This window comes from Anolis carolinensis, unplaced genomic scaffold (assembly GCF_035594765.1).
Source record: "Anolis carolinensis isolate JA03-04 unplaced genomic scaffold, rAnoCar3.1.pri scaffold_13, whole genome shotgun sequence".
NCBI lineage: Eukaryota > Metazoa > Chordata > Lepidosauria > Squamata > Dactyloidae > Anolis > Anolis carolinensis.
In genome coordinates, this window is record NW_026943824.1 from 7,218,777 (window position 1) to 7,235,594 (window position 16,818).

At 41.6% G+C, this 16,818-nt stretch overlaps 1 protein-coding gene across 5 annotated transcripts in view; it reads left to right on the plus strand.

Annotated features, from left to right (window-relative positions):
- The first annotated feature begins 233 nt into the window (after positions 1-233).
- The window catches only part of clec16a (C-type lectin domain containing 16A), a 69,193-nt gene continuing 52,608 nt past the window's right edge, over positions 234-16,818 (plus strand). For 2 of the 5 annotated variants that reach the window (XM_062964553.1, XM_062964552.1), the window contains exons 1-13: positions 234-473; positions 2,807-2,935; positions 3,342-3,475; positions 4,665-4,813; positions 5,376-5,481; positions 7,634-7,757; positions 8,005-8,179; positions 8,460-8,513; positions 9,114-9,227; positions 12,034-12,244; positions 12,736-12,844; positions 13,762-13,862; positions 16,620-16,742. In XM_062964553.1, coding sequence (XP_062820623.1) covers positions 388-473; positions 2,807-2,935; positions 3,342-3,475; positions 4,665-4,813; positions 5,376-5,481; positions 7,634-7,757; positions 8,005-8,179; positions 8,460-8,513; positions 9,114-9,227; positions 12,034-12,244; positions 12,736-12,844; positions 13,762-13,862; positions 16,620-16,742 — 1,615 coding nt within the window. In that variant the 5' untranslated portion in view covers positions 234-387. Of the gene's footprint in view, positions 474-2,806; positions 2,936-3,341; positions 3,476-4,664; positions 4,814-5,375; positions 5,482-5,564; positions 7,335-7,633; positions 7,758-8,004; positions 8,180-8,459; positions 8,514-9,113; positions 9,228-12,033; positions 12,245-12,735; positions 12,845-13,761; positions 13,863-16,619; positions 16,743-16,818 lie in introns of those variants that run through there. The other 3 variants (XM_062964551.1, XM_062964554.1, XM_016997817.2) reach the window with 2 other exon arrangements.

Consider the following 16,818-nt stretch of genomic DNA (forward strand, 5'->3'; position numbering starts at 1 on the left):
CTCCAAGCCCCGCCCACTCCCCCCTCTCCAAGTCACAAACACTCTTCTTCAATCAGCTGGCAAAAACCTTAGCGGCGCTCCGCCTCTTCTCCCTATGCTTCCGGGTTTGTTGTGTTTTCTCCCCTCGGAGCATTCTGGGAGTCGTAGTCCTTTGGGGCCCTTTCGCTATAGGAACCTTGCGAGAGGGAGACTCAGTTTCCCAGCGTGCGCTGCGGCGAGGCGCCCTCCGCGCCTGCGCAGTCTGTCCCCGCGGCGGAATGTCAGGGCTGAGGGGAGAATGGCGGCGGCGAAGGAGCGAGGGGGAGGACGGAGCTCCGGCGGCGGAGGCTGAGCGGCCTTTCGGAGCGTAGCGGGCAGCGCAGGAAGGCGGCGAGACTCCCCTCAGGGATGTTCGGGAGGTCGCGGAGCTGGGGCGGAGGCGGCGGCGGGCAGGGCAAGGCCGCCAAGAACATCCACTCCCTCGAACACCTCAAGTGAGGAAAAACAGGCTTCTGAGGGAAGCAGGGGAACCACAGGGCCCGGCCTCTGAGGGGATTCGTGGTCCCACATTGGTTTGGAGCAGGCATGGGCCAAGTTGGGCCCTCCAAGTGTTTTGGACTTCAACTCCCAGCATTCCTCACAGCCTCAGGCCCCTTCCTTTTCCCCCTCAGCCGCTTAAGCGGCTGAGGGGGAAAAGGAAAGGGCCTGAGGCTGTGAGGAATGCTGGGAGTTGAAGTCCAAAACACCTGGAGGGCCCAACTTGGCCCAGGCCTGGTTTGGAGCATGTTAGGCTTCCTTTAATCCCATGCTCCTTGACTTTGGTTTAGGATGATTGGCAGCTAGTGGAGGAAGGACTCCAGCTCCTATGGTCCTTGTTGGTGAGGAATTCTGGGTCCAATGGGCCCTCTGAGAGGGAATAAATGGGACTACGAACCCCATTCTCCTTGCCTCTGGGGTTGATAGGACTACAGGTTCCGTTCTCCTTGGCTATGGTCAATTCTGGGTCCAATGGGCCCCCTGAGAGGGAATTAATGGGACTGTAACTCCCATGGTTCTTGACTATGGTGGATTTTGGCGTTGATAGGCCAGGAGTAAACAAATCATGCGGAAGAGAGTGTCATTGTAAACAGTGATTTTTTTTCTTTGAATTGGAAAGTGTTTAGTCTTAGCAGGTTTCTCAGCTGATTTCATTTAGGCCCCATGTAAGCCGCCCCGAGTCCCTTCGTATAAGTCCGGTATAAAAATAAAGTTGTTGTTATTATTATTATTATTATTATTATTATTAATAATAATAAGTTTATTTATATTCCTCCTCCATCTCCCCCAAAGGGGACTCGGGGCGGCTTACAGCAAAATCGGATACAAAACAATACAAAATAAAATATGAAACATCAGAGAACAAAATCAATAATAATATATACACAGCAACCGGAAAAAAAAAACAACAAAAAAAACACAACACGGTATTAAAACATCGAATTAAAAACAATGAGGTTGCAATAGTGGATAAGCAAGGTGCACATTATAAGTGACAGATTTTTTAAATGAAGTGCAATAGATTCATTCAAGGTCACATTGGGTAGGGAGGAGCCCTGAATTAATATCAAGTAATCAGGAAAAGAGCGACCAGTACAAAAGGTCGAGGAGTATAGTTGTAATTATGATGGGAATAGGCGATCTTAACCAAAGGCCTGGGTGAAAAGCCAGGTTTTCAGGCTCTTCCGAACAAATAAAATAAGAGGCCTTTTGACCAAGGATCCCAGGAGTAAACAAAGCCATTCATCCTTTTGTGTAATTATTCTATATCCTCAGGGTGTGTATGTTCAAATCATATGTGGAAGAGAGTGTCATTGTAAACAATGATTTTTTTTTTGAATTGGCAAGTGTTCAGTCTTAGCAAGTTTCTCTACTAATTTCCTTCCAAACAAAATAAGAGGTCTTTGGACCAAGGATCTTTGCAAAATCAGGGCCAAATACAGTAGAGTCTCACTTATCCAAGCTAAACGGGCCGGCAGAACCTTGGATAAGTGAATATCTTGGATAATAAGGAGAGATTAAGGAAAAGCCTATTAAACAAAACAAAATAAGAGGTCTTTGGACCAAGGATCTTTGCAAAATCAGGGCCAAATACAGTAGAGTCTCACTTATCCAAGCTAAACGGGCCGGCAGAACCTTGGATAAGTGAATATCTTGGATAATAAGGAGAGATTAAGGAAAAGCCTATTAAACATCGAATTAGGTTATGATTTTACAAATGAATTAGGTTATGATTTTACAAATTAAGCACCAAAACATCATGTTATACAACAAATTTTACAGAAAAAGTAGTTCAATACACAGTAATGTTATGTTTTAATTACTGTATTTACAAATTTAGCAACAAAATATCATGATATATTGAAAACATTGACTACAAAAATGTCTTGGATAATCCAGAACCTTGGATAAGCGAATGTTGGATAAGTGAGACTCTACTGTATGCAGCTTTTTTTTCACAGAAAACAATTAAGACCATTTGTTTCTCTTTGTTGCAAATAAAGTAGCAGTGGTTTCAGACATCTAGGCACTTCTTGTTTATGTTTCTTGAAACAGTTTAGAATTCATTATTTCCTTGTTTTTGTTTCTAAGTACGATCATTTGTTTTTTAGTTGATCCCTACTGTTACAATTGTTCCTTAGCGGCATTTTATTTCCATTTGTCTTGGTTCCTGCCTTGAAAGAGGAAGGCCACAAATAGATACACAAAATAAATAGAAATAAATGTTTCCAATTGCCTTGATATGATCTGAGATAAACTCTCTCCTTTTGTTTCCTTTTACTCCTTTGAGGTATATGTACCATGTTTTGACCAAAAATACCACTGTGACCGATCACAACCGCAACCTGTTAGTGGAGACCATTCGCTCTATAACCGAGATCCTTATATGGGGAGACCAAAATGACAGTTCAGTCTTTGAGTAAGTTTGAATGGCAATGTCTTTGTAAGTGGGATGGCACTCTAAAAGCTTGATCTTGCAGCAGAAGGGGAAAAATAAATTTACATTACTGTATATATAATGAAAAATCCATTGAGTTAGCTTTGGTTTTGCTTAATCCCAAGGACCGCAACCATTAAACTGGCAACATGGACTCTGGTTTTGTGCATATTTAGAAAACCCAGAAATCACAAGAGCTGAAAATTAACCCAACCCCTGCTAATAACATTAAATTATATGTGGAATTCATACTATTTAAAAGTACATCAGACAGAAAGGTGTTGTAAAACAGCGCCTGCTGAAACAAAGGCTCAGTGATTTACAAATCAAGAATGACACCTTTGATAAAATGTCACAAGCAAATCAATTTTTGATGCTTTCTCCCCAGCTTTTTCTTGGAGAAGAACATGTTTGTGTACTTCTTGAACATCCTGCGTCAGAAGTCTGGCCGGTATGTCTGTGTGCAGCTCCTCCAGACGCTGAACATCCTCTTTGAGAACATTAGCCATGAAACGTCTCTCTGTAAGTGTGAGCGCATTCATGTCATCTTCCTCAAAGCTGATCAGTTCTAGTTGTCTTTTATTACCAGATATACAGGCAGTCCACAAGTTATGAACAAGAGAGGCTCCATAGGTTTGTTCTTATATTTATATGTAAATTGGAACCAGTACATGTGTGTGTGTATGTATGTGTGTGTGGTTTTGAAAGCATAGGGAAGGGTTAACACCCCTATGGTGTTTGCTTTGCTATCTGTGCTCCCGTTTGGAAGATTTCACCCCACTTTCTGTTCTTGTGAGAATTGGATTTTGGAAAATGTGGCTTGTTGTTGAAACATGGATTAGAGATAAAGCTTTAGCTTTTCCCCATGATAATAACCCTTCCAGGAGTGGATTTTCTTTCTGAAGGGTAGATTTTCTCACTTCCTGTTGTTTTGGCCTTCAGCTCCCAGAAATCCTAACAGTTGACAATCTGCCCCAGATTTCTGGGAGTTGTAGGCCAAAACACCTGAGAATCACTGCTCTAAATCTAAAAGAAATACCAATAATTTAAATGAAACACTTAGGATATGTAAAGATTTTATACAATTTTGTTTTCTGGTTCCAAATATTTGTAAATACTTATATTTTGCTCTTTGTTTGTTAACTTGAAGGATGATTGGGGGCGGAGCAAGAGGGAGAATTTTGGAAGGGGTGTGGTGCCTTCTAAATTCGTGCTGATTTTGGGAGCTTGTATTGGGTTATTTGGGAGAAGCTTGCTTTGTATGACTATGGCATGTTTTTCCAGTTCAAAGGGTGTGTGCGTTTGTGCCTTCTGCCAAGCTAAAGCTTCTCTTATCCAAGATTAAATAGAGCTGGAGATTCAAACCTGCACAAACAGGTTGGCATGGTGAAACATTATGCAGAGCATTATTATTATATCTTACCTGCCTCTCCTCAAGGTGGGACACAACATAGTTCAAGAATTATGTAAAATACATATATTGAAACTTATTTCTGTGAAAGACATCTAATAAAATGCAGAGAACAAAGATTAAAATATAGTAAACAGGATGCGCGTTTGCGGGTGAATATTGTTGGTTTTGTCTGTTTTCTTCCTCTTGAAGATATGCCACCTTGGGACACCGTGCTTGGTCTAAATATCTTGATTCTGGGTTTGAAAGCATGGGCTCAGTTTATATACAACGCATGTGTTTTCTTCCCCTTTCTTTCAGACTATCTGCTCTCCAATAACTACGTAAATTCTATCATCGTGCATAAATTTGACTTCTCTGATGAAGAGATCATGGCGTACTATATTTCCTTCTTGAAAACACTTTCCCTGAAGCTCAACAACCACACTGTACATTTCTTTTACAATGAAGTAAGTGGCCAGCAACTTCATTCCGCATTCAGATGGCACTGTTTTAGAATATATATTTTAACAAGTTTTTGTGGATTTTTAATTCTGAATTTTTCAAAATCAGTTATACAACATTAAAACAAAATTGAATATATTTGTAGATGTTAAATTGTATTGAAATGCTTTTAATGTCAGCCACTTGGAGCCTCCTTTGTAGAGAGAAAAAGCAGGATATAAATAAACATAATAATATAATAATAATGTTATTATGAAAAGTGGAAAATTCTGTGCTGTCTTCCTTTGGTTGGAGTTTCATTCTTACCTTATATTGCTGTCTTTTCTCTCTCTCACTAAAGTATCAGTATTTGTTTGGTATACATTCTGATTTTTCTCTCTCTTGCTCCTTTTGAATTGTTTGACATGTCATGAAAGAAAGATTAATCTTCAGTTTAATGCTTCTAGGGTCCTTACAGTGTTGAGATTTTGCTATTTGTTGTTTTCTGTTGCATTCTACTAGAGGAAAACAGATCGAAGGATGGGACTAGAAGACCGTGAGCCCAATAATCCCTCTCTTCTTTTTCAGCACACGAACGACTTCGCTTTGTACACAGAAGCCATTAAATTCTTCAATCACCCAGAAAGTATGGTCAGGATTGCAGTCCGGACAATAACACTGAATGTCTACAAAGGTACGTTTCCTGAAATTTGAATCCTCAAAAGGTTCATAGCTCATACAGAGTGAAAATTGACAATGGGCCTTTCATTTTGAAGAGGTGGCTCCAGCCTTGACCGCATTGCTGGTTTATCATAGCAGTGTTTGATATGGCAAAATGGTGTTATATCTGCCTCAGACTCTTGAAAGCTTTTTTGTTCTGGATCACGGACTATAATTCAGTACTGTTTTCCTGCTGAATCTCCTTCCAGTAATTCTTCCAGCAATCTCTTCTCCAAATCCTACAAAAACCCACCTCTGTGGGCTAGAAAAACATCTCTAATGGGTTTTATTGTGACAAGAGCCTGAAATGAGAGTGAAGAGGAAGCAGATTCAAAGCCCACTGTTAGATCTTTGGCCCTCTTTGCTCCTCTCATTGAAAATGCATTGGGACATGCATGAAAGAGTTACCTGGCTGTTGCCACTAGAGGTCACGCTTGCCTAGATTTTATGTCTGTACATGACACAGAAACATCTGTTGCCTTGACTACTGTTTTTCAAGAGCGTAGGCATGGAAGTCTGTGGCAGCAAAAAGGACAAAGTCCCGTGACTCCTTTCCGGTTTTATTTGGCACCCACATCACAGGCAGCAGCTTCCTTCAGAAATATATGAAGCCTCTTGCCAGATAAAGCAGGCCAGGCTTCAAGGTGCTGCATGTTTTCTGTTCTGCTTTCCCCTCACTGCGTGTTCCTGTCATGTAACTACAGTCATTCATCAATGAAGAACAAGTCACTCTGCAATAAAAGTATTTCCATTCATAGGAAATATGGGTCCTGCTTTTCCCCTGCTCTGTAGTAGAAGATCTGGAGTCTGTTGAGAGTTGGGGACAAATCTCTTTGGGGAATTGGTTCCTCTGTCAAACAACTAAGGCTCCTTGTAATGTTCATCATTAGAACATTAGCTTCAAACTGTTAGACCTCTCTCTGAGTCCATAAAGAGCTAACCTGTGCCCTTCTTGATAGCCCTTGTAGTTAGTTTCGATCAGTAGTCTGTTAGGAATTGATGGGAGTTGAAGTCCAAAACACCTGGAGAGCCGAACTTTGCCCATGCCTGGTTTAGATAGGAAAAGATTGCCCTTCATCTCCTCCCTTCGCCTTCTCTGTTTTTTCTCTCTCAAAAGAGACTCGAAAGTGGCAAATGATATTAAAACAATATGATATACAATTTAAAAGATAAAGACTGTAAACATTAGAATTGAATTAAATCCCAGACTAATTAAAAACTAATAGATAAAAGCATGAAAAACCTATTTCAAAGACACAAAACATTTTGGTATCTCTAGCAGAGTGGAGTGCAGCATAGCTGGCACTGTATGTAAGCTTATGGTAGGAAACAGGAGAGAAAATACGCAAGATGATGCTCTGGGAAGGTTTTTAGGAAGGTAAACATGTATATTTATTTTTGCTAGTAAGAAATCTTGGATAAAAAAGCAGATAGAGCAAATAAACTTTAGTGGAAGAGTCCTTCATGCTGACTCTCTTGTCTCTCTGTATATAAGACCCCTTGAAGCAGAGAAAGGCCTCATTGTGTTCCCTTGTCAAACAAAAAGGGTCACAAAGCACTGAAGACTTTTGGGAAGAAAATAGTATCCATGTGGGGGGTAAGACTGGGCGGGTCTCCCTTTTTGCTGGTACGTCTCCGGGTGCATGGATGTTTCTGCTGCTCCTAACCCTGTCTTTTCTAAGCCTAGATGCCTCCTGCTTTAGCTCCTGGACGTTTTGGAGAATGCCCTGCCTTCCTGGTTCCTAACCCCATTTAACCATTGTCTGTTTTTGTCTCCTTTCGCCCTTTCTTCACTGATGATTGCTGTGTGCCTTATTACAGTGTCATGTAAGTTTGCTGAATCACTTGTAACATTTCTGCTTTATATTTCTTGTATTTACCTTCCTTTTGAGAGGTTTCCCTTGGCTCTGCCTAGATGCCGCGAACTGTTTCCAGCATGTTAAACATGGCCTGGAGTTTCCCTCTTGGCAATGTATAATCTCTACGTATACTCTGCTAGATAATTCAGCATGAAAGAGAACAGGTTGTGGGGCATAACACACAAAGGGATTTCTTGTTAACTACAATGTTTTAGTTTTATTTATATTTCCTTCTCTTCTGATATTTTTAAATGGTTTTCTCCCCAGTGGATAACCAGCCGATGCTGCACTACATCCGGGATAAAACCGCTGTTCCTTACTTCTCCAATCTGGTCTGGTTTATCGGGAGCCACGTGATAGAACTGGATAACTGTGTAAAAACGGACGAAGAGTAAGCCCTTTCAGTCCTTGTTTCTAAATCATTATCTGACAGAATGGCAGAAAAAAATCTTGGTCAATTATTCTTAGGCCTGCCATCCTCTTTGCAGGAAGAGGCATCCCCACCTTTTATGAGAGATTGAGAGAGTACAGTTAGTTCAATTTTTCTGGTCTGTAAAGAACTTTGGGAGCAAGAAATCACTTGATACCAACTTTCTTACCATATTGTATAGGTGTTTCAATGTTTTCTTATTTTTCAGGCACAGAAACAGGGGGAAGCTTAGTGACCTGGTGGCAGAGCACCTAGACCACCTTCATTACCTGAATGATATCCTTATCATTAACTGTGAATTCCTAAATGATGTGCTTACTGACCACTTACTGAACAGCCTCTTCCTGCCTCTTTATGTATACTCCTTGGTGAACCAAGATAAGGTGAGCAATTGAATAGGCCGATAGTCTGCCCTACTCTTTCCCTTTATAAAAATTATTATTATTATTATTATTATTATTATTATTATTATTATTATATTACTGTGTATTAAAATACATGGAGCAAAAATTACAAAAATAGTAAACTCAAGATGTCTGTCCCTACTCTGTCACTTTATTATTATTATTATTATTATTATTATTATTTTCCTGCAGCAGGAAATTAAACCAGTTGCTGATAAACTCTTTTTCTTCTCTATTTCTTTTGATCTTTTCTCCTTAGGCTGAGGAACGGCCAAAGATCAGCCTCCAGGTTTCCCTGTACCTCTTGTCACAAGTAGGTCTCCAAACTTTGCAACCAGTGATTGATGTTTTATTATTATTAAAACACAGCATTTCTTAGGAATCAGTGGGTGAATCATTATCAAATGAACTTCGCCTTAACCGCTGATTCTCAGGAAAGATTGCCAAGATTCTTTGTTAGTTCATTTGATATATATCCTGTGGTAGATTTCACTCTGTTTCATGTCTGAAGAAGTGGATTGAGAATGAATGCAGTTTGACATTGGCCATCTTTTGGGGGTGTTTTGATTGTGCTTTTCCTGCGTGGCAGAAGGGGGCTGGACTAAATGGCCCATGTAGTACTATGATTCTATTACACTATTTTAACTGCCTTGTCTCAGCTATGGGATTGTGGAAGTTGTTGTTTTGCAAGGTGTCTAATCTTCTTTGCTATATAGACCTGGCGCCTGGCTAAACTACAACTCCCAGGCTTCCATCTCATTGAGCCATGATACTGTCAAACTGCATTATTCTTACAGTGTAAATGCACTCCCATTTCTATCACTAATGGATCCTGTTGGTTTCCGTCCCCTGTTGTGTATGGATCCCACTTCAATGCTCTTTTTCTACTTCTTTTTCTGCCCCTTCTTTGCAGGTTTTCCTAATTATCCACTATGCTCCGCTGGTGAATTCACTGGCGGAAGTGATTCTGAATGGGGACCTCTCCAGGTTTTTCTCCAAAGTGGAGCAGGACGTCCAGAAAAGTTCGGTACGTGCTGTGCATCTCTGCCTGGTTCTGTCAACTTGTCGGTTTCTTAGCTGACATTGAAGCTCCTACTTTGTCTGTGTGACATAAATAGTTGAAATAGTTGAAAGGATGCCATAAGAAAGAGGGACCAGGCTTGTTTTCTGCTGCCCAGGAGATTAGGATTCAGTGGGTTTAAATGGCAGGAGAGGAGATTCCACCTGAACATCTGGAAAAGTTGTTCAACAGTGAAAGCCAGTGCCTTGGAGTCTGGTGGCCACCTAATCTAACCCCATTCCTGCCATGACACCATCTGGTCCATACTGACAGATGGCCATCTAGCCTTTGCTTAAAAACCTCTAGAGAAGGAGGCTCCATTGGATTCCAATGTCGAATAGTCAGGAAGTTCTTCCTAATGTTTACCTGGCATCTTCCTTCCTCATATCCTAGTCTCCCCTTCCTCGATGTGACCTCCTTTTGAATATTTAAACATAGCTGTCATGTCCCTCTCATCTCAACTGTTTTTCACTATTGACCTTGCATTGCTCACTGATAAAAAAAAAAGACCTGTTGCACACACACAAATCTGTTACACACGAAAACAAAGATGACTGTTTTCACAAGGCTCCTTCTGGTTTTTCTTTTAAGTGGGTTTTGTTACTAGGAAAGTTGTGGTCAGGAGTTTGTGGCTGCTTTGCCCTTTTTCTCTCTCTTCCTTTTCTGCCACAGCAGTTTTACTTCCAATGAAGCTGTTTCGCAGAATTTCTTGAGTGTTGTGTGTCTGCGTTTTTTTAAAAATACAGATTGTACTGATGTGTCATCGTCTTTAATGGGTTTTTTTTTCTCGGTATGTTTTCAGTGAGTGCTAATTCTGGACCTCCACATCCTATTTTCAGAGGGTTTTTTCTCTCTCTGAAAGATAGGGCCTGTTCAATGCAGCAGCAGCCAGGAATGAGGAGCGTGCCTCCAGCAGCATGCTCTAAATAGGGCAGCGGTGAGACAGTGCAGGTTTTTCTTAAGTGAAAAAGAAGGCTTTGCGCGGCAGAGGAGCATGAGTGGGAAGCCTCTAGGTGACACAAAAGGGTGGAAAGTAGGGCAGTTGAGTACAGCACGGTTTTGCAGCACACTTTTCTAGTGTTTCCTTTCACCATTATTTTGAATAATATTGATATGCTTCCTGTATAATAGCATCCCAGTGTGTATAATGATAAGACAATTAGCATATATCCCTGGTATTGCCTGTCTAATAGTAATAATAATAATTTTATTACCCACCTCTCCCTGTTGGCCTGAGGCAGTATATATATTTGTAGTTTAGATTTATATGTAATCAGAGTAGAGGTGTGTGTTGTATAGCTTGATATGCAATTTTTGTTAGACCTATGTGTATGTATGCAGGAGATGGTTGTAGTTGTTTATTTGTGTGTTTTTAATTAAAAGGGGGGGGGGGACCATAATGGCTGCCCTCCATTTGCAAGACTTAGAAAGTCTCTTCTTCATAGAGTTGCCATACATCGATGGTCAATAATAAAAGAACCAAAGATCCTATCATTCTCAATAAGGGGCAAGGTGATCTTGGTCCCCATTGCTTGTTCTTCTTATTCAACACAGGGGAAACAATGGGGTCTTCTTTCTGAAACCTAGGTGGCATGCTTGCTTTCCCAGCAAAACAGAGAGAAGGCAAGTGCCCTTGGGCTGGTCATGTTTCCTTCCTTTTGCCGCATGACGTGGGCCAGAGCGCACCTTCCGCGCTTTGGTTCCTTCCTGTGAGAACGGATGTGGCTCTGGCCCCGCAGCTGCTCTTTCTGCAAGGCTTTAGCCTACTTTCTCCCCTTCCTGTAACTCGGAGGTGATGCCTCCCTCAGTTTGGTTTTTTTTTTTTCTAACAACTTGGGTGTAAAATGTGCACATATATTTGGGTAAAAAGACGTCACCCGAGTGCAGAGGCAGGAACATAACCTTTGGCAAAGAAGCCTTCTATTTGCAAAGTCTCTTTTACACCCAGCCCCTTTTATTATTATTATTATTATTATTATTATTATTATTATTATTATTATTATAAGATCTAACAATAGAATAATGATATATGGATGAACTGTACAAATACAGTTATATTTGGACATTTGGTTAGCTTTTATAAAAACTTAGGACAGCTGTGGTTATTTTTACTCCTTTCATGTTTTTATTCTCCTGCCTTTATTATACTGGAACTGTACTGTGTGCAGCTGAGATTTCTTTTGTATGTAAATAAAAGTACAGTAGAATGTCATTTATCCAAGCTAAACGGGCCGGCAGAAGCTTGGATAAGCGAATATCTTCGATAATAAGGAGAGATTAAGGAAAAGCCTATTAAACATCAAATTAGGTTATGATTTTACAAATTAAGCACCAAAACATCATGTTTTACAACAAATTTGACAGAAAAAGTAGTTCAATATGCAGTAATGTTATGTTGTACTTACTGTATTTATGAATTTAAAACCAAAATATCATGATATATTGAAAACATTGACTACAAAAATGGCTTGGATAATGCAGAAGCTTGGAGAAGTGAGGCTTGGATAAGTGAGACTCCACTGTATCAAAATCCCCATTCCTTCCAATAAACACAGTGTTTTAATGCAAGGGCTCTTAATAAATGAATGTGCTATGTTTTGTTGTCTTTAACTCATCTGGCCATTAATGTATAGGGTTTTCTTAGACAGGAGATCCTCAGAGGTGGTTTGCCATCTCCATCCTTCCTGGGCCCAGAAGCCGAGAAAAAGCCCTCTCTCCGTTCCAAGACCTTTCTCCTTGGACTCAATCCCTCCCCATTTTGTTGTCCTTTTAGGTCAAGACGGGCATCCGATGCTTCATCAAACCAACTGAGTCCTTGGAGCGATCTCTGGAGATCAATAAGCACAAAGGGAAGAAGAGGCTCCAAAAGAGGCCCAATTATAAGAATGTCGGGGAGGAGGAGGAAGAAGAGAGGGGCCCAGAGGATGCACCGGAAGGCGTCGAGGGCCCCTCGAAAGGCATCAAACCTAGCGGAGAGAGCGAAGGTAAGCCGTGCCATCCACAGCCCGTAATGGCCCAGGGCCACCTTTGCAGTTTCCTTGCAAGCATTTGGTCAACAGTTGCATGGTCATGACATCAACATCAATTAAGAGAATGCACGAGAAAGTATAGACTTCCTACAAAAGAGACAAAACTTGATTTCCTGAGTTTACTGAAGCTATTAAATATTAGGTGAAATGGGGAAGGCAAGCTCCATGGAGCTGAATCAGTTCCCCTCTTCCACTTGCCTCTGGTTTGAATTATTATCATTATTATTATTTGTATTCCACTTTTTTTCTCTCTAAAAACAAGAGACTCAAAGCGGTTCACGATAAAAACCAATACAACGTGCTCTAAAAATATGCAAACGTTAAAAAGGAATTAAAGGATACCTATATGAAAAATACGAAATTCAAATCCTTAAAACCAGTTTGCTTGGTTCTGAATTTGTATTTTGTCTCATGAATGCATCTCTCTCTCAAACTTGGGCCTTTAGAAATCGAGATGGTCATCATGGAGCGGTGTAAGTTGATTTCTGTCACAGAGCAGAACATCACGGACGAAGAGAAAAGTGCGGCTGCTTCGGGAATGTCCACCTGGAACAGGTACAAAGAGAGATTGGGGGTCTCCAGCAAGGCTGTTTCTATAGTTTGGCCCAGGAAGAGGGCAAACCTCATCCCTCTAGGTGTTTTGGACTTCCACTCCACAATTGGAATTGTGTGAGAAGAAGTCCAAAACACCTGGAGGGTCGAAATTTGCCCATGTCTGGTTTGGCCTCACTTGTGGTAGCTGTGTTACTTTGCGTGGGTGCTGATCTGGGGCTACCTTACAAGTTGCCTTATCATGGGTTTTCTTATGTCTTCAGAGGAGCTTTGCAAAAGCCTTTCCTCTGAGGCTGAGAGATTGAGGCTTTGCTCAGGGCCACCTGGAACTCAGCCCCTGGTCCAGCCTCAAGCCACAAGGTGACATTGGCTCTGCGTGTGTCGCTTCAGCCAAAAACAAGTGTGAAACCCATTTCCTGAATCCCACTGTGGGCACATTGACCTGTCCTTAAACTAGCCAGGGTTGCTTTGAATTCTGATGTGCCCCAACTGGCACGCAGGGACACAGTCCCAGCAAGAACTGCAAGCCAAACTCTGAGCAAGCCGTCTCTCTTCAGAGTGTGGCAGGATAACATGCTCAGCACATTTCCAATGGAGGATGTATGGCTTTGGGAGCCATCGTGCAGTGAGCACCTGCTTGCTGTCTGGCTCACAGCATACTGGCATTTACAACAATACAAACATCTCCCTAATGGGGAAGCACACTCTGGGCCCAATGCCTGGCTCACGTTCCAACCTGATATGCCCTCAAGCAAGGCCTCTTGAAAGGCACCACATCCCATCTTGGTGCCAGACTTCTGGCTGCAACATTTCAGTTTCTATGTTTGAACTGAATGTCATTGAATGTTAATTGTCAACAATGACGAATGGCAGGGTGCTGGTAAAGGGACTTACCAGGGTTTTGTTCCTCTTTCTCCCAGGCCTTTCCTCGAGATGGTCTATAATGCTCTGGAGTGTGCAGAGTTTGACTACTACGCCCTGTTTGTGCTCTGCCTCCTCTACGCCATGTCCCACAACAAAGGTAACGCTTGGCCCTTTGGAGGACCCTGCCGAGGCCCTTCCTCTGAGATAGAGCCTATAGGTTTGCCTTCTGAGAACTAACCACTGTTGCCCCACCTTAGCTTCCAAAAATCAACTAAAAATCTTTGAGGGTATTTATATGCAGTCAAAAATAAGTGAAAATTGGTGCTGGTCCTAAATCAGGGGTGAGCAAATTCCAGCTCACAAGCTATATGCATCCCCTGAACCCCAACTTGAAAATCTCCCATCAAAAAACGATGTGATTTTCTAGCATATTTGGCCCCCCAACCCACTCAGAAAGGAAAGGATACCCACTCTTCCTGAGCTCTCGCCTCCTGTATTTAGTCATCGTGGGTGTTTTCCACCATCTGTCCTTTTCAGCGCCCTGCAAATGACGCTTTTTTGGAACACATGGGCTTCTCCTCCATGAGGGCATCTAGGGGGTGATACAAGCCGGACGCTTAATGGATGGCTTCCAGGAAATCGGAGCAGATGCGGCTCCAAGGCAATAATTTTTGGTGGCAGCAAAGTGGTGGCAGGGGAGGACCCTTCGCCTCCATCATCATGATGAATCCCACTTCAGGCTTTTGGGAGCAAAGGCCTCTGAAATATCTGCTTTGGGTATCATTTGAAATATGCACCAAGAAAGTTTTTCAAAATAGATGGAGTTTTATTGCAAATGTTTCCAAGTCAGCATCAGATTGTGAATGGTGCTGTTTTGTGCAACAGCTGCTTGGCCATAAAATTTACCCTCTGCTTTTCGCTTCTCTTTGTCCTCTTCTGGTTTAACTGGAGATGCTTTTTTTTTTTTTTTTTTTTTTGGAAAGTTGCCTTCCTATGTCCATCGACCTCTAGTTCTTCGGAACACTTACCTGCTAAATGCGGAGATTCGTGATAAATAATGAGTACAGAATAACCTCTAAATCAGATTAGTAGTTCCTGGGAACTCAGGCATTAACTTTGAACTTGCATATTATTTGCACAAACCCTGGCTCTAGGCAAAACAAGGGATGTTTCTCAGACATAATGGGAGGCGTGATCCAGTCCTATTAAATGTTAGCGTTGCCCCATTTATTTGAACAGCTTTTCTTTAATTAAGCTGTTTTCAAAAACCACCTTAAAAGCCAGGCCTCTCTCATTTGCAGGGAGGAGAGATCAGAAGTGGTTTTACAAGAAACGCTTTCACTTCCCAGGGTTTGGTACATAAAGGTGGCCGGAGCCGGCTGTTTAATTGCCATTACATAGAAACATTCCTTTGGCAGCATTACGAGCGGAGAGTCCTTAAACATTTCAAAAGCCCCGCTCGCAGAGCAGGATATTTGGAACCAACGCCTTCTGAGAAATAGCCTCTCTTTTGTTACAGGAACAAGTTCATTGTGTGCCTTGGCTTTTAATTGCTCCATTGTTCAAACAACTCCTCTGATCCTCTCACTTTCTGCTCTCTTCTTCGATCCAGTTGTCACATTTGGGTCCAAATTCAGGAGATTGCGCCATTGAACCAAGCTGCAACCTTTGTGCAAAAAGGAGGCTGTGAGGCCAAAATCATGGGCAGCGATGCAGAGGGGATTCTTTCTTGGGCCTCTTGCAAACTCCAAAGTCCACTTATGGGTACAGCCCCAAACAATGTATAGATATATAGATACAGTAGAGTCTCACTTATCCAAGACTCACTTATCCAAGGTTCTGGATTATCCAACGCATTTTTGTAGTCAATGTTTTCAATACATCGTGATATTTTGGTGCTAAACTCATAAATACAGTAATTACTACATAGCGTTACTGCGTATTGAACTACTTTTTCTGTCAAATTTGTTGTATAACATGATGTTTTGGTGCTTAATTTGTAAAATCATAACCTAATTTGATGTTAAATAGACTTTTCCTTAATCCCTCCTTATTATCCAACATATTTGCTTATCCAACATTCTGCTGGCCTGTTTAAGTTGGATAAGTGAGACTCTACTGTATATACATAAGCACAGATTATTTTAAAGGGCCAGGCTGTGGCGCAGGCTGGGGAGCAGCCAGCTGCCAGCTGCAACAAATCACTCTGACCAAGAGATCATGAGTTCGAGGCCAGCTCGGAGCCTGCATTTGTCTCTGTTCTATGTTAAGGCATTTAATGTTTGCCTTATATGTGTGCAATGTGATTCGCCCTGAGTCCCCTTTGGGGTGAGAAAGAAGGGCTGAATACAATAAATAAATAAATAAATAAAATCATAGAATCAGCTTTTCAGCTTTGCTTCTCTTTCCCCACTTCTTCTGTCTGCATCCTCCTCTATTTTCCGTTCTCTTTTAAAGAGAATTAATCCAAGGAAGCCAAAGAAGACCTTAAGATCATGACCGGGGGAGGGGGACGCTAGTAGGGTGTATCTAGATGCTGTTTTATATCTTAATATCTTAATGTTAATGGTTTAAAATTGTATTTATATGTTGATTCTTTCTATTGATTTTATGTTACCTTTTATTTGTTTTGTATAATGAGACATTGAATTTTTGCCTAAATGTATGTTGTAAGCCGCTCTGAGTCTCCTGCGGGGTGACAAGAGCGGGATAGAAATGAAGTTAATAATAATAATAATAATAATAATAATAATAATAATAATAATAATCTCTCTGTTTCTTCTTGGACTTATTTTGCAGATTTCTGGGTGGGTGGCTGCAGAGCAAAGTGGGTCCTTTCCTCTGCTTTTGGCTCGGCTCATGTCCGGCCAAACCGTCCCCAAGGTTCAATAAACACTCCTTTCTTCCTTTGCAGGAATCCAGCCAGTGACTTTGGAACGGATCCAGCTCTCGGCTGAAGGGGCAGAAGAGAAGAGCACCTACAATCCCGTTCTGGCAGAAAGGATCATACGGATCATGAACTTTGCTGCGCAGCCAGGTAAGGAGGAGGAGTGTCGGCTGGGAAATGCTGGGATCTGGCCTAAAACGGGTGGAAAGGCCAGGCACTGTTCGGA